The sequence below is a fragment of the Bombyx mandarina genome, chromosome 21 (assembly GCF_030267445.1).
Source record: "Bombyx mandarina strain Sakado chromosome 21, ASM3026744v2".
NCBI lineage: Eukaryota > Metazoa > Arthropoda > Insecta > Lepidoptera > Bombycidae > Bombyx > Bombyx mandarina.
The window spans coordinates 10,007,842-10,033,665 of NC_143227.1; the positions used below are offsets into that span (position 1 = coordinate 10,007,842).

General features: G+C 35.8%; 1 protein-coding gene across 2 annotated transcripts in view; it reads right to left on the reverse strand.

The window, feature by feature from the left end:
• The window catches only part of NGR-A28 (neuropeptide receptor A28), a 42,781-nt gene that overhangs the window by 3,928 nt on the left and 13,029 nt on the right, over positions 1-25,824 (reverse strand). The window contains exons 2-7 of one of the 2 annotated variants that reach the window (XM_028181437.2): positions 16,152-16,273; positions 11,970-12,075; positions 9,935-10,139; positions 8,741-8,894; positions 6,060-6,247; positions 333-385 (exon numbers count right to left, since the gene is read on the reverse strand). In XM_028181437.2, the coding sequence (XP_028037238.2) occupies positions 333-385; positions 6,060-6,247; positions 8,741-8,894; positions 9,935-10,139; positions 11,970-12,075; positions 16,152-16,273 (828 nt within the window). The remainder of the gene's footprint in view (positions 1-332; positions 386-6,059; positions 6,248-8,740; positions 8,895-9,934; positions 10,140-11,969; positions 12,076-16,151; positions 16,274-25,824) is intronic. The other variant, XM_089736233.1, reaches the window with a different exon arrangement.

Genomic DNA, 25,824 nt, shown 5'->3' on the forward strand with positions numbered 1-25,824 from the left:
AAACATTGGTATAATGTTTTAAGAATGACCAAAATTAAATTGTAACTTGTATTATATCGGTTACAACATTTTGAGGTATGTAATATTATTAAGGTCGGTGAAATTATCTGTTCCTCTATTATCTGTTCCTCTAAAAGTGACTAAAAAAGTCACAAGGCAAGTGGCGGATTTGACTTTGAGATATTTACGTGACAACAAGTAAGTGTAACAACAAACGCCAAATGAAAAGATTTAGAAAAAAAGTTCGTATTAAATTGGCGGTTTAAATAAGTAAATTTAGTGGGCGATATGTACTAAATAATATTTATTTATTTACGTTTAAGAATACTCACTTGCGAAATACGAAGCTGGTCCACTAGAGTTATCGTTTCGGGTCTTTTGATTCCTGTGTATTAGAAAAGAGATTTTAAGTATCTGAAATGAAGTGGTGCTGGTCGTTTTTTTTTATTTATTTTTTTTATTGCCAAAATTTACACTATAGATAAATAACATTAAAGACAAACAATATTAACCTATTCGGAATTTTACCACAGACTTTAAGCACTAACAAAAGTTTGACAATTGACAATAGACCAAGAGTATATTTATATACTTATATATATGTTGTGTCAAATACATGGTAGTGTGTGTAATGTTTTCTTTATTGATTTAATGTATCTTTTATGCATTATTGACGTGACAACATCTTATAATTCGATGGAGCCGGTTGCACGCACGAAAAAACATGACTCATGGAGGCGTTCCATTTAAGGCTTGAAGTGTAAGCGAAAGCGCGCAACGAGCGACAAAGAGGCACAATCGGCCACCGCGTTCGGCAGCGTTCGACATCTGTCTCTCTCTATACAATAATACATTTAAATGTTTTCGTCAAGTATGAAGTTCAGTGAAAAGTGAATGTGGTGTCAATTGTCCATACAAAATATCTATCAAACAAATAAAATTAAAATTTTCTTTAGAAATGAAACCATTCCATCAGTATTTTCTTATGACGTTATCACGTTCAACCATCGTCAGTAAACCGACTTAGGGTGGATTCGACCAAACTTAAATTTATACTCGAGTAACTATACGAGGAATAACCTATTCCAAGATTTTAATCTCGAGTAAATCCATAGTCTTTTTTCCACGTATACTTGCGCTAGGATTAACAATACGCGAATAGCAGAGTGAATGGTGAACAAAAATAAAATCCGGCAAATAAATGTTGTTGTTCAACGGCATAGTGTAAGAGCATACAAATCGTCAACTCGATTTTGCCGTATTTTAGTGTGAAAAAGTAGCTGTTGTGAAAGATATCCAGCTGTCAAACGTATTATGTTTATTTGTTGTTTGTTTGAGGGAATTGTCAAGTTTTGTCGTGTGGTTTTATCTTTTTTCGTTTAAACGTTGCATTATACAATGCCAGACTATTAATAATAATTTAAGGCATTGCGTTGACTTGAAATTAAAACAGAATAAATATTTATGAAATGACAGAAATCAGATGTTGGACTGACTGACGCCGTTACTTTATTCTAGGAATAGCTCCGTTATTCCGTGCGAAAGGGCGGTATAGTAACAATTCCCGAATAGGCCCACTATTCTTAGAATTGTAGATGGTAAAACGTAAAATTGATTTACTCTCGATTAACTGACGAGTTATTCTAAGAATAAGATTTACTCTTGTTTGGTCGAATCGACCCTTAACAGAAAACCGATTTTTTTTTTTTTTTTAATATTAGTATTGTGCACTTCTTCTCTATATTCTCTTTAAGTGAAGAAATTTTCATACTCCTCCTCCGCGCAATTTTCGTAAAAAGGTATCCCTTTGTTCCCCTCCCAAAGTTTTTGCTTCACGTCTTATTAAGTAAATAAGTAGCTACTACCTAAATAGTACATGTGGCAATAGATCTCAAGTGATAGTTTTGAGTGATTAGTAGCCCTGACTTCGGTACCGGAATCGATACCCGGTTGGACGTAGTCTATTTGTAAAACATATTATTATTTAGTACTAGTTGACCCGGCAGACTTCAATGACTGAAGACTGAATATTCAATGATTGAACACTTTACTGAATATTCAAAACGTTTTTTTTTTATTGCTTAGATGGGTGGACGAGCTCACAGCCCACCTGGTGTTAAATGGTAACTGGAGCCCATAGACATCTACAACGTAAATGCGCCACCCACCATATAAGTTCTAAGGTCTTAGTATAGTTACAACGTTACAACGTTAAAATAACAAACCTAAAAATGATCTCATTAAAAAGATTAATACTGCGAGTGATTACACACAATCGTACATTTCGAAAGCAAAATTAAAAGACTTTTTTTGTTTCGCTCGCTCGACTCAATTAATATCAATCCGGTCTCATTTCTATGTTTGTTATCGGATTTTCATTAAAAATATTACCGCCCACATTTTTTTCTATCAATAGTCTCAAGTTAAAAGATTGTCTTGTACTTGTACGTACTATAAATAACCTTCACATGAGCCTCACGTGGATACTACCGTTCATATCTACCTAGTCAGGTCATATATTCTGTCACATGTTTAATGTAAAATAATTGAAACAAGTTTATTCATTATGTAACCATTCATATACCAAAATGAACTTAACAAAACATAGATTCTTATGACACTAAGGTTTATTCAAAATGACCTCCGTGATTTTTAATACAGGCCTTCAATCTGCGCGGCCAGTCGTCTATCGCAGCACGTACGAGGTCCATGTCAATATCGGCGGCTGCCTTAATCAAGGATGTCTTGAGTGACTCCAAATTGGGATGAGGCTTTGAACACGCCTTTTCCTCCAAGTGTTGCCATATCTTGTAATCTAACGGATTCAAATCTGGACTGGAGGAGGGCCAGTCTTCGTGCCGGATGAAGTCGATTTCATGCGCCGCCAGCCAGTCTTGTGTGCTCTTCGCTCTATGAGCTGGCGCCGAATCTTGTTGGAATACCCAGTGCCTGTTATTGAACATGGTATGAGAAACAGGTTCCACAAGGTTCGTCAGGACTGTATTTTGATACACAACTGCATTCGTTTTTACACCTTTCTCACAAAAATGTACCTCTGTTAAGCCCCAATAAGACACTCCCAACCATACCATGAGCGAGGATGGAAAATGACCTCGTTGGACACGCGGAATACGGTTGCTCGCTTCTTCACTACTGTGTGCGTACACCTTATCATTTTGTTTGTTGTTGCTCTCTTCTACGGTAAAAATTTTTTCATCCGAAAAAAGAATTTCCCGATATTTTTTTCCCGCGTACCGCTTCAACAAAGCGCGGCATCTCTTCAGTCTCAGGTCCATTAGACGAGCATTCAAACGATGTCCTGTTTTTGTTCGATATGCCCGAAGCCCTAAGTCTTCATTTAACACCCTTTTCACCGTGGTTCTTCTTAACCCCATCTGAAGGGCCAACAGTTTCTGCTTACGTTTGGGATTTCTTTGAATTCGCGCCTTCACAGCTTTTATCACTGCTGGAGTCCTAACAGACCGAGGGCGACCACTTCTTGACCTGTCATCTACACTAGAGTCTTCATTGTATCGTTTGATGGTACGATAAAGGAATCTTTTGGTTATATTCAAATTTTTCAATATGTTAAAAATTTGAATTGGCGCGTAACCGCAACGATGCAACGCAATAACTGCAACACGGTCTTCTTTAAGCGTCCACTCTATATTTAAAAATGAGTAAAATTCTAAAAGTATACATTTTTATTTTCATGAACAATTCGAAATTCGAATTCAATAAACTTTTTTGTGGCTAGTATTCTAAAAGAAAAGTTTTTACTGTGTGACAATACTTATGACCTGACTATGTATATATAACTAGTCAGGTCATAAGTATTGTCACACAGTAAATTTTTTTCTTTTAGAATGCTGGCCACAAAAAAGTTTATTGAATTCGAATTTCGAATTGTTCATGAAAATAAAAATGTATAACTTTTAGAATTTTACTCATTTTTAAATATGGAGTGGACGCTTAAAGAAGACCGTGTTGCAGTTATTGCGTTGCATCGTTGCGGTTACGCGCCAATTTAAATTTTTAACATACTGAAAAATTTGAATATAACCAAAAGATTCGTTTATCGTACCATCAAACGATAAAATGAAGACTCTAGTGTAGATGACAGGTCAAGAAGTGGTCGCCCTCGGTCTGTTAGGACTCCAGCAGTGATAAAACCTGTGAAGGCGTGAATTCAAAGAAATCCCAAACGTAAGCAGAAACTGTTGGCCCTTCAGATGGGCTTAAGCAGAACCACGGTGAAAAGGGTGTTAAATGAAGACTTAGAGCTTCGGGCATATCGAAGAAAAACAAGACATCGTTTGAATGCTCGTCTAATGGACCTGAGACTGAAGAGATGCCGCGGTTTGTTGAAGCGGTACGCGGGAAAAAAATATCGGGAAATTCTTTTTTCGGATGAAAAATTTTTTACCGTAGAAGAGAGCTACAACAAATAAAATGATAAGGTGTACGCACACAGTAGTGAAGAAGCGAGCAACCGTATTCCGCGTGTCCAACGAGGTCATTTTTCATCCTCGCTCATGGTATAGTTGGGAGTTTCTTATTGGGGCTTAACAGAGGTACATTTTTGTGAGAAAGGTGTAAAAACGAATGCAGTTGTGTATCAAAATACAGTCCTGACGAACCTTGTGGAACCTGTTTCTCATACCATGTTCAATAACAGGCACTGGGTATTCCAATAAGATTCGGCGCCAGCTCATAGAGCGAAGAGCACACAAGACTGGCTGGTGGCGTGTGAAATCGACTTCATCCGGCACGAAGACTGGCCCTCCGCCAGTCCAGATTTGAATCCGTTAGATTACAAGATATGGCAACACTTGGAGGAAAAGGCGTGCTCAAAGCCTCATCCCAATTTGGAGTCACTGAAGACATCCTTGATTAAGGCAGCCGCCGATATTGACATGGACCTCGTTCGTGCTGCGATAGACGACTGGCCGCGCACATTGAAGGCCTGTATTCAAAATCACGGAGGTCATTTTGAATAAACTTTAGTGTCATAAGAATCTATGTTTTGTTAAGTTCATTTTGGTATATGAATGGTTACATAATGAATAAACTTGTTTCAATTATTTTACATTAAACATGTGACAGAATTTATGACCTGACTAGGTATATAAAAATGAATTGCTGTTCGTTAGTCTCGCTAAAAGTCGAGAACGGCTGGACCAATTTGGCTAATTTTGTTCTTGTATTATTTGCGGAAGTCCAGAGAAGGTTTAAAAGGTAGATAAATATGAAAATGCTCGGAATTAAATAAAAATAACAACTTTGTTTTTCCTTTGATGAGTCCCCCGTCGGACGGATTCCTTTTGTTTGCTTTAAGTTTATTTTATACAAAAGTTTAGGTCTTTTATTTATCGATTGAGGCACTACGAAGTCTGCCAGGTCAGCTAGCTTTGAATAAATATTTATTCAGTATTAAAAGAAATACAGTAGGTATACAGAATAACAAACAACTACAACTATGGAGGCCATGATCTTAAAGATTTTGGCTATTGCCTAAAATCTAACTGTATCCTCAAACTTCTATTCATCTGGCTACTGGCCTTAGTATTAGTCAGCTGTCTCCCTACTTAAATCCCCAATTATCAATCCCCAACTTTCTACCTTGCTGTAGGTAGGGCTGTGAGCCCGTACAAATAAGCACCAAGCCTCTGTCTATTTCTGCTAAGTAGTAGTCATACATTCCGGGTTAATGGGTTAGGCAGCCCTTTAAGCCCATCAATATATTTGAGTCTTCGGCCTCACGTCTCAAGGTAACCATGTCAATAGTCGGTGTGACGTCTCTAACCTATGATACCTAATAAAACGCCAGATGGGTATTTTTTTTCATTCATTCTTGCTCCTGGCTCTTGAATATTGGCCATTTGTAATTCCACAAAATATAAAAATAGAATTCATTCGCTGTGGAATAACGCAATTGTATTACTAAGGCTTCAATTTCCGATATCGAATAATCGATAAACAGTATTAAGACTTATCGATATTACGACAAACCTGGCAATTCTGTAGGCTTACTAAGACTTATCGATATTAAGACAAACCTGGCAATACTGTAGGCTCCTTGCGTATGCAGAATATATTCCGTAGGGCCAGAATTAAAGCTCTAAGGTCCACGGTGTAGGAGCCATACACCAGGGGGTCCATGCACGAGTTTGACACAGCCATGATGAAGAAAAAGTCTTGTAATCGCTTTGGAACACGCATAGCTGATTCCCAGTCCAGCATGTACCTGGGCAACAAATTTTCGTTTCAGATGTGGTAGAAATGTTATTTGTTAAGTAATTTATTATTAAGATGCAATTGGTTCGTGTCGTTTGTAAGTTAGATATGATATTATATATAATACCAGTAAACCCACAATTATAAAAAAGCTTGCAATTATAAATTATAAAAAACGATATTTGACGTTGTTTTAATTTTTTTAAATAAATGAACACTTATTGTGGCATAACTATAATAGTCAGACATATGCTGTCGCTACACTTTTTGTAAATAATAATGTGTTCTACAAAGTCGTAGTACATTATTTTAATCTATAATGAATAGTTTTCGCAGGGCAGGCGATGTAAAGAATGACACAACACCATGCAGATCGTTGAGTCTCACATACTCCGCGCACCCCTTTTGCTCGGGGACCTCGTAGGAGGTTCGGCCCTCTACGCGAAAAAAAAAAAAAAAAAAGGCGATGTAAAGAATACTTTAGGAATTTTTTTTACACCTTGGGTTACTTATTTGGAGATTTAGTAAGGATCCCTAATTTTTTTTAAAAATAGCCTATGTCACTCAAGGATAGTGTAGATTCCAAGCAGTGAAATTTTTTTTCAAATCGGTTCAGTAGTTTCGGAGCATATTCAAGACAAACAAACAAACAAATCTTTCCTCTTTATAATATTATATTAGTATAAAAGTATAGATGACAAAAAAAAATTAATATCATGTTGTGCTATGGTCTTGTACTATTATTATCTATTGACGCATGGAATATGTCGTCTTGAAGTGGCGCGAGCGAATAGAACTCTATTCACATTCTATTATAAGGGTACTACCATTTATCGTTCTCGTCGAAGGGCTCGGCGAGTAAATTAACCCACAGACACAGCCCACTGAGTTTCTCGCCGGATCTTCTTAGTGGGTCGCGTTTCCGATCCGGTGGTAGATTCTGCGAAGCACGGCTCTTGCTAGGGTCCGTGTTAGTATCACTCCGGTTTGAACCCCGTGAGCTTACCTACTAGTTAAGGTTACACTGAAATGGCCTCTCAAGGCTATCACCTTAGGTAGGATAAAAAAACAACAAAGATCCGGACCAATCATACTGCTGAATTCGTCCCGAACAGATAAATGCGTAAATATTGTAATTTCCTAAATACCGAAAACAAAATAGCCTGAATAATAAAATTAAGCAATGGTTTTCGAAATTCAAAACTTCACTTCGTATTTCTAATGAATAAAATTTGCATACGCAACCATTTTTTTTTTATGTTTTAGTAGATGTCCATTTACTTTACAGCAGCTGTGTTCAGCTTTTTATGTGGCTAAGTGGGTACGTAACAAGAGTAAAAGGGTGTCATTGAAATATGTAGGGCAAAGGTCTGTTTTCATTTTCCTTTATCCGATAGAAAAATTGATGGCCTACCATTGCATAGGTTAACAGTTCAGCCTTATTATTCATATGGCGAGATTCATGATAGACTAAATAAAATATTAATCTATTCTTATTTTCCGAGATTCATGATAGACTAAATATTACTGGAGCCCATAGACATCTAGAACGTAAATGGCGCCACATACCTTGAGATATAAACTCTAAAGTCTCAAGTATAGTTACAAGGGCTGCCTCACTCTTCAAACCGAAACGCATTACTGCTTCACGGCAGAATCAGGTAGGGCGGTGGTACCTACCCGCGCGAACTCACAAGAGGTCCTACTACCAGTAAATTTAAAGTATTTTTAAACTATTTAAATAAAAATCAATACATGTATGTATGTATGTATATGTATGTTTGTCCTGTCTGTATTAGTATTGTTATGTAACTTGGTACAGTAGATGTTTTCACTCCAGTAGAGGTGGTCTGATGCTATGAAAACGCCAACTCGCGCGAGTATTATTAATGAAATCGATACTTTTCATATAATTAGTGGTTGTCTTGGAGCGTAATCGGGGTTTAATGGTTTTACATCAAATTTGTATATTTATATTAAACAAGAGGTCCCGCAGAGCAGAAATTCGATGTTAACTAATTGGAATTGTAAGTTTGTACACTATTATGATTGTATTTTATACTTCTATAATCACAAATTTCGCCAAGACTTCACTATAAAAAATATTAACAAAGACAAACAATATTGAATCTATTCTCAATTTGACAACAGACGTCAAGAACAAAAGTTTGACAATAAATAGTATGCATGCGTGTGTTTTTTTTTTATAGCTTAGATGGGTGGACGAGCTCACAGCCCACCTGGTGTTAAGTAGTTACTGGAGTCCATAGACATCTACGACGTGAACGCGCCATCCACCTTGAGATATAAGTTCTAAGGTCTCAGTTTAGTTACAACGGCTGCCCCGCGCTTCAAACCGAAACGCATTACTGCTTCACGGCAGAAATAGGCAGGGTGGTGGTACCTACCCATGCGAACTCACAAGAGGGCCTACCACCAGTACAACCAATATCTCGTACAAACCCGTATTACCCGTACGACAGTAGTCCGTATCAATGCTTACCATAATGTCATAGTTGCGTAAGGAAACCAGCAACAAGCGAAGACAGTGACAATAGTGACTGTCATCCGTAAAGTCCTCCGTCGAGCGCGAACTAAGGGTCGCTGGTCAGACCGACGTAGGATAACACGCCCGCTATTTGACGGCGGTTCCTTTTCTAGGAATTAAAAAAAAAAAACATTTTAACACTCGGTAGGCAGCGATTTGACTCTGCCGCTGGCATTGCTGAAGTCCATGGGCGACGGTAACCACTCACCATCAGGTGAGCGGTATGCTCGCCTGCCTACACGGGCAATAAAAAAAATAAAAAAATTATGTTTGGTGTCGTGGGACACCGGATAAGAACGAAGTTCCTTATTATAAAAATATTAATTTTAAGTTCTATTCGAGGTATAAAGAAAATAATTATTCGGGTCGGGTACACATTTTTTATTATGATTTTTTTATTGATAAAAAAAATATATATATGTTATTGTTTGTACGTTATTACAAAGTTAAGTCGTACACTGTGTGCATTACTAATAAAAATCTTACGTTACGGACTTTTTTCCCGGTTAGAGTATCCCTCCGCATCGTCCCATAAGGAACTTCGTTTGTTGGTGGTAAGGCAGTAGTCATTATTCAATAACATTTAAACAGAAGAATAAAACAAATAGCTATTGTAACAACAGGGTTTGGATTCGATTTCCGATCATAGTCAGTATTTTTGGTTATTAATTGAAATCTGAAGTAGAAATTCGGGTGTGGCATCTTACTTCTTGCTGCTTTTTTTAAATCTTTTAAAGATAACGTTAAACGTTAAATAGTTTAATAATTAAAAAGTTGTCCACGGTAGAGCTTCCCCAGACTGTTTATTCTGTCTAGAGTCGTATAACGTCAAACGAAAGGCTAAATTTGTTAGCTAAATGTAAACAGACGTACTTCACTGATCTCGATCGAGCAAGCACATCTAAGAACAGTTTCCAATACAAAACGTTATTAACTTATTTGATACGAACTCTTGTACTAAATAGTACCTTATTATGATGGCTCACCATGATGATCATCTTATGATGATGTAAAAAGTCTTAATCATTTAATAACAGTTTTTATAACAGTTTAATACTATTATTAAACTTTATGACTCTTACGTGAGAAACTATTTTCTCACGTAAGAGTCATAAAGTTTAAAATTAAAATTATAATAATTTCACCAACCTGAATTCTGTTTTGAGTTCCTCGATATCTTGTAGAAAATGCACAAATAGCATATTGTTATTACTAACAGAGGCACGAAATACATCGCGCTAAGACAAATGACGTTATACGCTAACTCTTGCTGATGATTCGAGAAGGCTTCAAAGGAAACGCACTGCTTGAAGTCCGGTATCTGTGGGTGTTCCATTACACGAAATACTGCGCTCTGAAACAAAGTACTTTTTGTCTATTACTTCGTGTCTTCAAGTGCTTTGTAACGCATGTATTGAACTATTATGTAATAATAATCAGAAACATATATGTATTTTAGTACTTTTTTCCCCAATGAATCAAAATAAAAAATAAATGTGGAAAGGCTTAATAATTTTTATTTTTTAGTTTACTTATGCTTAAGCCTCGCCAGGGATTGATAGTGGGTGTGATCGTTTTTATAATCTGTATCTACTCGCTACAATGAAGAAGAAAAAATAAATCATATTGCATTATTTACTTCGAGTGACGCTGGTTGAAGCCAATATGATTATTAGAAAACATCTGGAATATATGTACAGATTAGCTTAACAAACAAAAATGTTACAAAAGACAACTTTGATTCAAGCACTATTCCGGTCACCGTCCTCGTCGAACTCGTCGATTACGACGAAGAATTGCGAAAAGCGAGTGAACTAGCCCATAGATAGGATGCTTTTGAGATGTGGTGCTGGAGAAGAATGCTCCGGATACCTTAGACAGCGAAGAGAAGCAATCTGTCTATCTTAGACCAACTGCAGATCAAGACTAGACTGTCCACACTCTGCCTTCGCTGCGCACTCAAGTACTTCGGTCATATTGTTCGGAAAAAACCGTATAGCTTAGAGAGACTATTCGTGACAGGGAAGATCGAGGGAAAGAGACCGCGCGGGCGCAGTCCGACAAGGTGGTTCGACCAAATCCGCACCATACTAGAGATCCCATTCCACGACGCCCTTCATGCGGCCAATGACCGGAGGCGCTGGCGGGACATTACAAGGAGCAAAATCCTGTCGACATATAATGGTCACGACCCTCAGCAGTGAGGAAACGACGCGAGGAGGAGGAGCCCATAGACACAAACCACTGAGCTTCTCGCCGGATCTTCTCAGTGGACCACGAATCCGATTCGGTGGTAGATTCTGCGAAGCACTGCTCTAGTTAGGGCCAGCGTTAGCAAGCTCTCAGGTTGAGCCCCGTGAGTTCACTTACCAGCCAGAGTGTAGCGAAAATAGTGCCATAAGCTACCAGCGAATTGATATAGATAAAAAAGGCACAATTTTTTTCTCCAAATTAGGAATGACTATCGTAATTCTTTTCACGCCCGACCCATATAACTCAGGATTGATAAAATTCCCCAATTTGCAAAGTCAACGTCTCCCAAAGAAAAAAACAAACGATTTCCCTGATACGTTTCGAGTGATCGGGAATAAAATATTCGTTTATTTATCTGAAAATTGATTTCCAGCACGCTCAGCTTTTAATTTATTGCCTTTAGCGAAGTATCTAAAGAAAAACTAACTTCCTTACAAAATACCTTGGAGTCACACCGTGAATTCAATAAATTTGAAAGCTCATTTAAATGTAAATTTCTTATCATCCTTGTTAGTATTCAAAATCTAACGTTTCATCCAGACCATTTTTTTCTTCAATACTATTTGTATGCTGCATAATTTTTAATACCCTTTCATTAGCTTCAGACGTATGTCATGTATGTTAATATGTAACGGAATCTTTGAACATGATTTTGACCCCCTTCAAAACGTCGGTTTAACTCGAAATTTGGTATACTTATGAAGGACCGATGACAATTTAATATTTAAAAAAAAATAAAAAAAATTGAAATTTAACTAAAAAATTTAAAAAAATCTAGTTTAAAAAAAAACAAAAAAATACGCTTTTATAGAAAATCCATCTAAAAAATAGAAAAACAATTTTAATTAATTTGAATTAAAAATAGTGTAAAAAAAAATATTTTACTGTAAAAATTTTCTTTCAACTTTCACTTGTCATTTTTATGTCTCACCTGTGGCAGGCTAAGCAATAAAGCGAACGCCCAAGCTATGTAAAGCATCATCTTGCTCCTTTTTCTAGCGATGGCCAACCTCAATGGATATATTATAGCAAAAAATCTGAAACAAAATTTTCAAACTATACACTATTTAGTGAAAACACTTGTTACGACAACCGCAAAAACCTATGCTGAAGTGCTGAAGACAGAACAAAGTTTCAAATCTATCGGACAAAGGGCACGAGACCAAAATAACAAAAATTAACACATACATACTGTTATCAAGTAACACTTCCGGCCTCACATAATAAATTATTTACGAAGTAGTTAAGGTACATCCTAATAATTAGGCAATATACAGAACTTATTACTGTCTTATAATATAGTTATGCTTATAATATAATTATGTCTTATAATATCTATATATTATAAGACACTGATTACGTGAAGCAAAAAGTTTGTATCCCTTTTTACGTAAATTGCGCGGACGAAGGAGTATGAAATTTTCGTTATAGAGAATATAGAGAAGAAGTGCACAATGCTAATATTTTTTTAAAATAATGCATAAAAGATACATTAAATCAATAAAGGAAACATTACACACACTACATACCATGTATTTGACGCACACACGCATGTATACTATTTGTTGTCAAACTTTTGTTCTTGACGTCTGTTGTCAAATCGAGAATAGATTAAATATTGTTTGTCTTTGTTAATATTTTTATAGTGTAGTCATGGCGACATTTGTGAATATAGAAGTATAAAATACAACCATAATAGTGTGCAAACTTACAATTCCAATTAATTATAGTCGAATTTCGACTACTGCGGGACCACTAGTAATTAGTAATTTCATAATCAAGTAATTAGTTGATTCATATTTATTTATACTTAAACGAGTAATATTTTATTGGCGCCTTCCGCTTGACAGTTTCCGGCACAATAAGCCTTTAATGTTATATTATATGTTTATATTATTTAATTCGATATTATTAAATAACAATTGTACGTAAATAATCAACAGAATAATTAAGATAAACAATGTTTAATATTACCTATTAGGTTTGTATTAAAATAAGTCGAGATGATTGTATAAATACCGGCGGTTAGCATTATTTCTGATTCATTGTCATAAAACATATCTGAAGTGCCAGCAACAACAGAGTTTCAATTCAATCGAATAAGCCACGCGAACGCACAGAACTTCAATAAACCAAAAAAGTTACAGTTACATACAAAGTTATAAAATATTAATTTACATGTCAGGTGAATTCGACACGAGGATTCAATTAAATTTAATGTACCTTTACCAATTTGGTAGAGTTGCAATCAGAAACATACATAATACAATCAGACTAACTAATCTAGGTAGATAGACAGACATTCTACTAATTTAAAGTTTAACATAAAGCAAAAAAGAAACAAATCCGAAATTTTATTACTTGTGGTAAGACTATTGAGTAACTATACTGATGAGACCTTAGAACTTATTTCTTAAGGTAGATAGTGGCATTTACGTTGTAGATGTCTATGGGCTCTGGTAACCGCTTAACAGCAGGTGGGTAGTGAGCTCGTCCACCCACCTAAGAAAAAAAAAACATTTAAAGTGAAACAAATTTTATACAATGAAACAATTAATACACTGCATTACTTCTTTGATTTTAGAGATATCTCGTTTGTTCATGCAAATCGTTCATCATTCCAATTGTGTCAACACATGAGTGTTTCCTGTAGAAAATTTTCCGTGTTTCCTAAATTACTTGAAATACTTTCTAAGACAAGGATTCTCAATTCGGATCATCTATACTAATATTATAAAGAGGAAAGATTTGTTTGTTTGTTTGTATTGAATAGGCTCCAAAACTACTGAACCGATTTGAAAAATTATTTTACTGTTTGGAAGCTACACTATTCCCGAGTGACATAGGCTATAATCTTTTTTGAAAAAAATTAGGGATCCTTACTAAAACTCCAATAATGTAACTCAAGGTGTAAAAAAATTACCTAAAATATTCTTTACATCGCGTGCCCTGCGAATGATAGAATAAAATAATGTAGTACGACTTTGTAGAAGCATATGTCTATTAGTTATGCCGCAATAAGTGTTATTTTATTTTCAAAATAAAACAACGTCAGATATCGTTGAAATTTTTATTAAAGACCCGAGCGGAGCCGGAGCGGGCCGCTTGTACTACAATAAAGAGGCTGTGATTTTTTTTGGGTACCTATCTGTTATTGACCCGAACATAACATCTAATTTTCATCAATATCCTTCAAAAAGCTCGGAATTTAATCAAAAAAAGGGATATGCGAACCCGACGAGCTTTAGCTGCTCTTTCCTGATCGTCTATTACTGTTTCCTCGGAAATTATAAAATGACGAAGTCTCAACGTTCAACTTGAGACACACTCGTAAGGGGGAATTTGGTAAAATAAGGCTGCATTGCCCACAACAATAAAGTAATAAATAAGCAGAATTTTTGTACGGTTTGTCCATGCCAGCTTCAGAATGCCTGCTCTGAATTTCAATGTGGATTTCAGAGACGAAATGAGATAGGAGCTTTTATTACAGTCGATAAAAAAGAAATGGTAATTTGTATTTACATTGTACATGTTGTTAGGATACTTTAGGAGGTTTGCACATATTGAATTTAGAATGTTACAATAAAAATGAAAAGATAAAGCTTTTTCTGTCGTTTTATGATTGTTGAAGTCGTCGTGGTTTAAAAGATAAGACGCCCGATGCATTCGTATCTTGCGATGCATCGGTGTTCGAATCCTGCAGACAGGTACCAATTTTTCTAATGAAATAGGTATGTACTTAACAAACGTTCATGATTGACTTCCACGGTGAAGGAATAATGTCGTGAAATAAAAATCAAACCCGTAAAATTATAATTTGCGTACATTCACAGGACTGGAAGTCGATCGTGAAGATTATTTCAGATATTTACATATGTTGGCGATAAAACTACACGGTTACATTTATTAATGCTTTGTGCTGGGGCTCGAGATAAATAAAAATTCTACCGAAGTATAAATTAACACTGTATTAGCACTTCTTTTTCTTCTTAGTCGAATTCGTTGCTGAAGGTCGTGTCCTTGAAAGCCCTTCGTGGCTCTTTGTACCCTCAGCTTCCATTTGCTTCGGTTTTCGGCTTCTCTGAGGGCGTTCGTAACAGAGAGTCCAGTGAGTGCAGTTATCTGATCCGACCAACGGTTTGGTGGCCGGCCGGCGGGCCTTTTCCCTTCTACCTTGCCCACCACAATCAATCTTTCAAGGTTGTCTGGTGGCTGCCGAGCAATATGACCAAAGTAACCAAGAACCTTCTGGAAGCAAATCGTCCACAGTCTCGTTTCTATACGAGCATATATTATTATATCATAGCACTTAAGAAACACTTAACGATCACTTTAAAATTCTTGATTTGCTTCTTCCGCTTCGCTTCAGGTGATCCGTTCGCTGCTTCGCTTCGAATAGCTCCGATTACTAACTGACTGCGTGCCATCGGCAATGCTTTTATAGTCGATACGACATCCCTAGAATTGTCAAGAACATTCCTCACAAGTCGAGTATTTTCGATGTGTGTTTCCGCTATCTGACAATAGATGGCGTTGTACTTCTCGAGCGTTCTAGATGTTACTAGACCCTTTGATATTCTTTTCGGCTATTCGGCGATAGATGTTGTTACTCTTACCGGCGTAACATTAATATAAATATAACGAATAGTCTTACCCACTAGACCTCCGGGGTTTCAGATAACATGAAATGCGTTAGCGAAGTATGCAAACAATCTGTTCTAAAAGTAGATTTACATTGTCAATGACATGGACGAATTATGAAAGTATGAAGTCGTTTAAATACGTATCATGAGTCATATATTATCCATTATGGTGTTATTTGATCTAACCGACATTAAGTAGCCCTTAATACATTAAGTAGACAGATGGGCAGACTTTTCATGACGTGCATGCAGTGCGACATCACGCCGGGCGCTTATTCACAAACACTACACAAGCGCAACGTGTGAATGTGTTGAAGGCTAGCTACATGGTAGGCGGAGTCCCCCTCACACTGTTAGGTTTTATTTTCGTTACGAAATTTCTTGATTCGGTCACCGCGCTCAAAGCTCGCGATAAAAGCTATGCAATAGCTTAAAACCAACATGTATAAAATATTTCCTGAAATACACACCTATCAACCGAAATGCAGACTAACACGTTCGAAGACAGGTACAGTCCAAATCCTCTGAAGACTTGTAGAAATTTGCAGGCGACGTTCCCAGCGAGCCAAGCGTTCGTTTTTCGCCATCCTATCTGTGAACAAATTAATTAAATTAAAATTTTTTTTTTGGACTGCGTTTAAGGATTTGTATTTTATAATTAGAGTCGGTAAAATGCTCCATCAGTGTCTGCGTGTTAACAGTAGAGGGAGAATCTAATAAGCAATGGCTATTAATAAAAAACATAATAATCATCATAATATTTATCATAAAATCTGTGACTCGCTGCAACATAAATGATTGCTCTCACTCTGCGAGACATCGTGCCACATCGCGTCGCATTGCGAGAACATCGATATCGCAAGATCTGACTGATACATGACCACGACCACTCTGCCAAGAGTGTACGAATAGGACGAAGAATTAATAAAAAATCGAGTATACAACCCCAGCCTCTTCAACTATATTATTATAACCACCATAAAATTATCATCCCAATGCCTAATTGAATATACGTAGGTGTTGTGATTAATTACGGATTAGTAGCGTTGGTTTTTCTTTTTGCTGCATTTTTTTTCCATAATCTAACGCTATCGATCATCGATCTTAAATTTCAAAAATGGTGGCAACAATTATTTTTATTTCCATGTTCTGGAGTACAATGCACGTTGAATTTGCCGACATCTATGTTAACCCAACTTGTTGATAAAGGATCAGTTGTAAAATTCATCAGGATATTTACATTTATTGTGTTTTTATTGTTATAACCCTTATTATGCATGTTATGCTGTCTTAAACTAAATTACAACAAAAATATATATAGTTTAAAAACTAACAACACAATTGTTTGTTTGTAATTTTTTAAATATTATAGAAGCATACACACCAAGTTAATAAGATGGTGTTAAAAATATAAATAATATAGCAATTCCACAAGGAATAGGTTGCGTTATAATGAATAATACATAATAAAAAAAACTTTCATCGTCTCAAACTAGGATGGACTGAGAGAAAGAGGATATATGCGAGAGAAAGGTGTGAGTGGAAAGATGACGTATCATAGACCTGAATGAAAAAGATGTTGCGCCGACCCCACATATTGATATAAGAGTAAGAAGAAGAAGCTTTAAAATACTCCAAATTCATTTGGGGCTTAGCACAGGCTTTGGGGGTGGGGCAAGCCTCCTTGTATCTCCCCTATTGTGAGCGTAACCTTCACCATTATGTTTTCACCGTCTAAAAAAGGTTTTGTGGAAATTTTCCCGCGTCCGGCTTTAACAAAACCTGAGAGGTCTCTTGGGTCTCATTTTTTCGGACGATTATTAAGAAATTTCCTTGTTTTCGTCAATAAGCTCCGCGTCCCAGGTCTTTATTTTCCACTCTTTTAACCATTGTTTTGTTTAACCCCAATCGAGGCAATAATATTTTTTTGCTGCCGATGGAATTACATAGGATTCGGGTCCGCTTTGATTTAATGACCTTTGATGTTCTGAGCTCGACCTCTCCTTTTACGCCCTTGGAATCTCGGATCTATAGTATCATCGTTTAAAAAACTTGTAAAATTATTTTTAAATACCCACAGATGTCTTTTATTAACCAACTTCAAGAAATGAGCAGGTTATTAATTTGACATTTTTTTCAGAACTTTTTTCTATGTGGACTGATTATAATTGTTCTATTTAAATTTTATCAAGATCTGACAAGTAGTGTTTAGGTTGGGCTCAATAATGTATTTTTTGCGCTCGGACTACATTGATGAAATTCTCATTTTATTTGGTCAAATCAGTTTTGTTTTATATTAAAATGTTGTATTATTTACATGCGTACACCCTTTTTTTTTAATAAAACCGCCACAATTTCTTATAATGTAATTTGAATGTCACGGAAGGTCAGTATTCAAAATCTATCCAAACATTTCTGGTCATTATTTGTGATTGAAATTAAAAAGGATATAATCAGGACCTGACTTACGACCGATACTATTATCCAAACACACATAAATTCCAGTTTAATATAGTATGAAATGAAATACACTTCCTTGCGATTTTCCGCAAAATCCATTAACTTTCACATCCTTAAATCCTTCCAAGATTTAAGACTTCAAGTCGAAAAGTATTACTGTCGCTACTTAGGGATTAATGTATTGTCACTAAGATATCACATGGCAGTGTGGGTCGCAAAAACCTTAGTAAATGGACATGTGAAAGATGACTGCAGTCTATGAAAGACATGTGATAATAATTATTGAGGAAGGAGGAAATAGTGTACTTGGATTAGAACAGAGCAGAAAAACATAAATACTGTGAAATGAGACGAGTACCAAAAAGCACATAAAATATAAAAGAAAAAACAATTTTATTACTGGTGGTAGGACCTCTCGTGAGTTCACACGGGTAGGTACCACCACCCTGCCTATTTCTGCCGGGAAGCAGTAATGCGTTTCGGTTTGAAGGGTGAGGCAGCCGTTGTAACTATACTGAGATCTTAGAACTTATATCTCAAGGTGGGTTGCGCATGTACGTTGTAGATGTCTATGGGCTCCAGTAACCACTTAATACCAGGTGGGCTGTGATCGCGTCCACCCATCTAAGCAATAAATAAATAAAAACGGGTCAGAAGCTGTGAAATTAAGCATTATAATTACTTGTACTAGCCATTTCGTAACTTTTATGACTTTTATCATCCGTTTATTATTAACACGAGGTTTTTATTTATTTAAACGGTTAATTTTATTCTAAAATACCTCTTAAAATCGAAGCGGCACTTCCTAAGGCTCCTTTAATATAGAAAGCTTAATGTTATAATTCACCCCTTTGGATCCCATGGAAATTTTTCGTTCAAGTCAAACCTCACAACAGGTAAAACTTTCAAGCGGCCATTTTTTCTCATCAAAAAGCTCTTTGGTTGGCACTGAATTATGAAAAGAGCTTTTCTCGGGGGCAACTTACATGATACATTATTTTGTACTTGTAGTTGGAACTCCATAAAAACTTCAGACGATATTAAATAAACACAACAAAAAATATAATACGATTATTCACTAATCTGAAAGAATTATAGTTTTTCCACGAAGGACTTAACAGCTTTCAGTTAGATTTTATTTATCAGACATTACATTTATTTATCATTTTATTTAGACATGTATATATTGTACTTTCATTTTTCTCAGACAGATTACTTTCTTTACTTATTTTTGTCTCTTTTTACATTAGATCAGTAGACGAACTCACAACCCACCCTATGCCGAATAAATCCGGGAGCTCATAGCGAACAAGCTGCCTCGTGACTTCAGATCAAACCGTAAATTGGTTAAGTATTATATTATATTAAATTTATTTCGTTTCTGTATGAAGAAACTTTCAACAAAGTAAATGCGTCGCTCCTTCGCGTTGTAGCCTTCCCACCCTTATTAATCACTATAAATGAGACCTTCGGTGAGGACATTAATCTCAATAAACTTTGTTAGGTAAGCGCTTTAATGAAATAGCTTTCAGGTTTTAAAATAATCAAAGAACCAAATAGAAGAACAATTTAAAATTTTACATCAATAATTTATGAGTCATGGCGGTTATATTATTATCACATCATTTTATGATCTTAATGTAATTAATGAATTGAGCTCTCGGAGCCATATGCAATTTAAATTTAATAAATGCAATTTATGTTTTTATTAAAACATCCAATTATTTCAACATTAGACCTTCATGATGTATGTGTTTAATATTTTAAACACTACAATATTATTACATTCATAAAAATACTGTAAGCAAATTTGTAATGGACGGTAGAGAAGTAAAGTAAACCATCTAAAACCATTAGACGAACAAAAGAGTAAAATAATGGTAGTTAAACAACTCGTTAAAAAAAAAATGTTGTTTTAAAAATCTAATATGTCGGAGAAACCACAATTATTAACACCATCGTCAGACATCCTAAAGGCGAATAGGGGTGATCGAGCTAAGAAAAATATTGAATACACCAATTACGCTTGTTGTCTTAGAATAATTTAGAAATCTTCTCTTGAAGTTAGCAAACAAAAACGAATGACAGCTCTTAGGACGGAGTCACCGCTCTTCAAGAAGGCCGGTTGGTAAGTGTAATGGCATCTACGCGCCTCCATCGGCTAGGCTCTGTCGGGACTTTTTGGCGGGAACGCGAGGAGTGAAGTTGTGTGATTTGTTTTATTTTGTCTATTTAGTGTTTCTTCAGGTTTAAATGTGTAATAATGGTGGTTTATTAACTGTTTAATATCTGTGAAAGTGCACAAATGTGGGAAAATGAAACAAAGCTGCTGGACGTAACTTCTCGGGTTCCTCCAAAAAGTCCACTGAAAAAATCTCAGTAAATGACCACCATTTTACTGCGATTATATTTCATCCCAGTTGATTAATGTCTCAAATTAATCATCTTCATTTCATTTCACTCCGTATTATCATTTTTCATAAAATTAAGAAAATAAAGTAAAATAAGACATGACTTAAAGGTCTTAGTTACCAGGTCATAAAATCTCTTAAAAAAAAAAGGCTCTGTCGTAGCACGAACTTAGCCGAGTTCTGACGACACCGCAATCGTGCTGCGATCTTTTCGGGAATCGTGCTGCGTTTCGTTTAGCTGCCGAACTAATGATCGTCTCCGACATACATAATAATATTATACATTTGTAATGTACGCTCTATCTATGGACAGAACATTTCAATGCCTAAAAACGTACTCAAACATACTAAGTCTGGCCATAAATACTGTTAGAATTAAAAATAAACAAAATATTACATTTGAATTTGGAATCTGTCATTTTTAGGAGGAGTGACTGGGCCATACTTTTGTGAAAAAGGTATTAAAACATCGGCACAAGTGTATCAAGATACCATTCTTGAGAAGGTAGTGAAGCCCCTTAACAACACCATGTTCAATAATCAAGAATGGTCCTTCCAGCAAGACTCGGCATCAGGTCATAAAGCTCGGTCTACGCAGTCTTGGTTGGAAACGAACGTTTCGGACTTCATCAGGGCTGAAGACTTGCCGTCGTCTAGTCCCGATCTTAATCCGCTGGATTATGATTTATGGTCAGTTTTAGAGAGTACGGCTTGCTCTAAGCGCCATGATAGTTTGGAGTCCCTGAAACAATCTGTACGATTGGCAGTGAAAATTTTTCCCATGGAAAGAGTGCGTGCTTCTATTGATAACTGGCCTCAATGTTTAAAGGACTGCATTGCAGCCAATGGAGACCACTTCGAATAAGCTATTTATATTTTAAATTGTTTTATATTTATGTATTAAACTAACACACTGTAAAACTAATAAATGTTATTTGCAATAGAGTTTTTTTATTTTTTATTGTAACGGTATATTTATGGCCAGACTAAGTATACTATTTTGGATAAATTCGTCATATTTGAACGTAACAGTCGGCGTCATATTTTACTGGCAGATAATAGACTACTCTTTACTTTACGACCTTACAACGCTCAATTTATAGCATTCGAACATAGAATAACCCTCATTTGTACTGAACGGACTACACGTGCACTTGAATCTGCAATAGTTTGATTGAAAAGCACTTTTGAAACTGTTCAGGCTACCAATATCTCGATAATAAAGTTACCATTAAACACACTTGTTAATATACTAACACTATAAATCACTCACTATAAACCATTGTTTTAGGTTTTGGGAGCCTATCACAACAAATAAATTAACGTATAGTGTTTTGGCTATTCCCAACATTCCTAGTAGATTCCATTAAATGGAACTCCATTTGGAATTTGAAGCAAATTTGGCGAATGGAAAAGAGATTCGGTGCCATTATCTACACTAGGGCTGTTCAGAAAAAGGCTTGTTTTTATGAGGCCCGCGACGCATGTTTTTATCAAAAATTTGTTTGAATATAAATATTTTGCACAATAGAACACTTTGTCAAAACATATAGTTTATTATTTGCTATAATTTATCTTTATTCTTGTAATATTCCATTCACATGATTATGATTTAAAAGTGAAGTTATCTTTTACTATTATTGGAGAAATTATATTATTACTCTATTTCTTTTTTACTTGAAAACTGATTTTCTTTTTCAGCGGCCCTCCAGCTTTTATAGTGAATTTAATTAGCCTCCAAAGTATGTAGTTTCGGCAGCCCTAATCTACACTACATAACTTATTTGTGGAATTTGAAGCAAATTTGGCCACTACACCATTGTCTACACTACAAAAGTTATTTATAAGAGAGAGACGTAACAATTGTGAGTGTACAATCAACAAAGGCATTCGCCGGCATCGACGTTGACAGATGTCTGTACCGAACGGATATTGCCTGTGATATTGAACAATCTATTGCATTTTCACACTTGAAATTTCGGAGAGCTTTGATCGATCGAAAGGTCGCACATGCAAACGACTCTGTTTTTTTTCGTATGATATGTTTTATGATTACGATTCTCTTGCTTCACGACTCCTTGTGTCGGAGTTTTTGTAGGACGGAGAATTTTTTAGGAAGTGTTTTAGGGTATAATCCAATCCGAGATTCATCACTTTTTTTTTTCTTTAGTCATCGTTCAATAATGTAGTAATGAAGCTTGAACCACAGCTCACGCCGATTGTCGTATATGTGTGTAAAATTTAGAAGCCTGTTTGTACGTAGCACGTTATTTTTCAAAGTTTGCAGTACTTTATTACATGACAAAAATCCTGAAGGGCTTTGATACCTATTTAGGATATTCTATCTTCTATATATATAAAAATGAATTGCTGTTTGTTAGACTCGCTAAAAATCGAGAACGGCTCGACCGATTTGGATAATTTTGGTCTTGAATTATTTGTGGAAGTGCAGAGAAGGTTTCAAAGGTAGATAAATATGAAAATGTTCGGAATCAAATAAAAATAACAATTTTGTTTTTCCTTTGATGTGTCCCCCGTCGGACGGATTCCTTTTGTTTGTTTTAAGTTTATTTTATACAAAAGTTTAAGTCTTTTATTTATCGATTGAGGTACTAGGAAATGTGCTGGGTCAGCTAATTCTTACATAATTTCTTTTCTCCGCTTAAATGACATAAAGAAATCAGAAGATCAAAAGCGAATGACCACCGTTGATATATCTTAACCTGATTCAGTTAATTTTCACCTAATGGCAATTAAATTAATTATGGAACCACATACATACGTTTGGATCTATTTGAATATTTGGAATTAAAACTAAAGACTTACATGTCGACAAAAAAACATTTATTGATAATATGTAGTATTTTCAATGCACCATTTTTCTTCTTGTAAATAACAAATCGATTTTGACAAGTGAAATTCTCCATGGAAACGACAAAGGCAAATTCTTTCACCGAACGATTGCATATTGCTCAGTAGATTGACGGTCCGAATTTTGCCGATCCTGTATCTATTATTAGGGTTATTAGGCAATCGTATCTTTAAATAGATGTTTTCGCCATTCATATTTACTCGAGATTTCTTCCTATGTACATTATAGCTATCCCCTATATATTCCAAGAAATTGCTCGATGTGTTTGTCTTAATATAGTTAATAATAGCAACATTACGAACCAAATTAATAATAAGAGGGAAACGTTTCACGTTTCTCATCTTATAACACTCTGGAAGGTAACAAGGCGATATATACGAGTTCCCAAGTGAACTCAACAATGGAGCCATAAGATAATTTTATGGAATTAAACTTGCAAATTTACACATTATCCTATTCCGGATACGACACAGCACGTTTTGTACAACTGCTCACCCGCCACTGTGTCGCCTACCGTTTTCGACTGTAATTATTTTCGTATCCATAATAATTGAACCTGAAAAATCAATTGACGTTTGGCGTTACTGATGCCCGTGGGCGACGGAGATCTCTCATCCTTATATGGGCCACATTTTGTACTTTGTCTGTCGGTAATAGCAAATCAAATTTATAACTTACTAGCTCACCCGGCAAACATCGTAGTGCCTCAATCGATAAAAAAAATACTTAAACTTTTGTATAATATAAACTTAAAACAAACAAAAGGAATCCGTCCGACAGGTGACACACGAAAGGAAAAACAAATTTGTTATTTTTATTTAATTCCGAGCATTTTCATAATTATCTACTTTTAAACCTTCTCTGGACTTCCACAAATAATTCAAGACCAAAATTAGCCAAATTCGTCCAGCCGTTCTCGAGTTTTCGCGAGACTAACGAACAGCAATTCAATTTTTTATATATATAGATTTATAGCGTGTTAGCCAACTCGAGCTGCTTTTTTATATTTCGATAATTGTCAATAGATGCATTAAATACACTAATGTGATCGATACTGGAAGCTGAACTGCAATCAATCATGAACTTGAAAGTCATAAATCTGCAAAAACACTTTAGCTTTATTATACCTATATAAAGCCTACCTATATTAGGTCGTCGTGGCCTAAAGGATATGACGTCCGGTGCATTCGTGTTGAGTAATGCATCGGTGTTCGAATCCCAGGCGGGTACCAATTTTTCTAATGAAATACGTACTCAACAAATGTTCACGATTGACTTCCACGGTGAAGGAATAACATCGTGTAATAAAAATCAAAACCCGCAAAATTATAATTTGCGTAATTAATGGTGGTAGAACCTCTTGTGAGTCCGCACGGGTAGGTACCACCACCATGCCTATTTCTGCCGTGAAGCAGTAATGCGTTTCGGTTTGAAGGGTGGGGCAGCCGTTGTAACTATACTTGAGACCTTAGAACTTATATCTCAAGGTGGATGGCGCATTTACGTTACAGACGTCTATGAGCTCCAGTAACCACTTATCACCAGGTGGGCTGTGAGCTCGTCCACCCATCTATGCAATAAAAAAAAAATATATAGTTATGTCATGTGTTTATAAATAATACCTGCCTGTGATAATAATATTATGCGTGGATCCTTTAAATAAAATGTATATTTTTTTTTATTGCCTTTGTAGGCAGACGGGCATACGGCCCACCTGATGGTGAGTGGTTACCGTCGCCCATGGACTTCAGCAATGCCAGGGGCAGAGCCAAGCCGCTGCCTACCAAAATTCATAATCAACATTACTTTAATTATCTTGGTCTGTAATATTTCTAGAAAGTCATGTATTTCTAAACATGTTAACATCGAACGACATTTTTACAATAAAATCATTTTGTATCAAACTATTTTTAATTCAAATTTATTAAAATTTATTTTTAATAAAATCAACGTTAATAATATTTGTGGGCTGTGGCTCGGGTGACGAGCGCTTTTAAGCGACTCGATTCTGATAGCATCAGAATTAGTTCAAGTTTGGATAAGTATACAAAACTTCATTGTTAAATGGCTAACATTAAACACGGCCTTGTCAAATCAACGTCGGACTTACAAAAAGGACCTTCATCAATTACACTCAGTACGTCATAAGTCCGTTCCTTTTAATCCTCTGTAACACGATTTCATATTATGTATAATCCCGTTTTTTTGCTTGCAACTAAAATACTCCGTTCTGCTTAGTTATATTATATAATTATTTTTTTATTGCTTAGATGGGTGGACGAGCTCAAAGCCCACCTGGTGTTAAGTGGTTACTGGAGGCCCATAGACATCTACAATATAAATGCGCCACCAGTCTTGAGATATAAGTTCTAAGGTCTCAAGTATAGTTACCCATCAAAT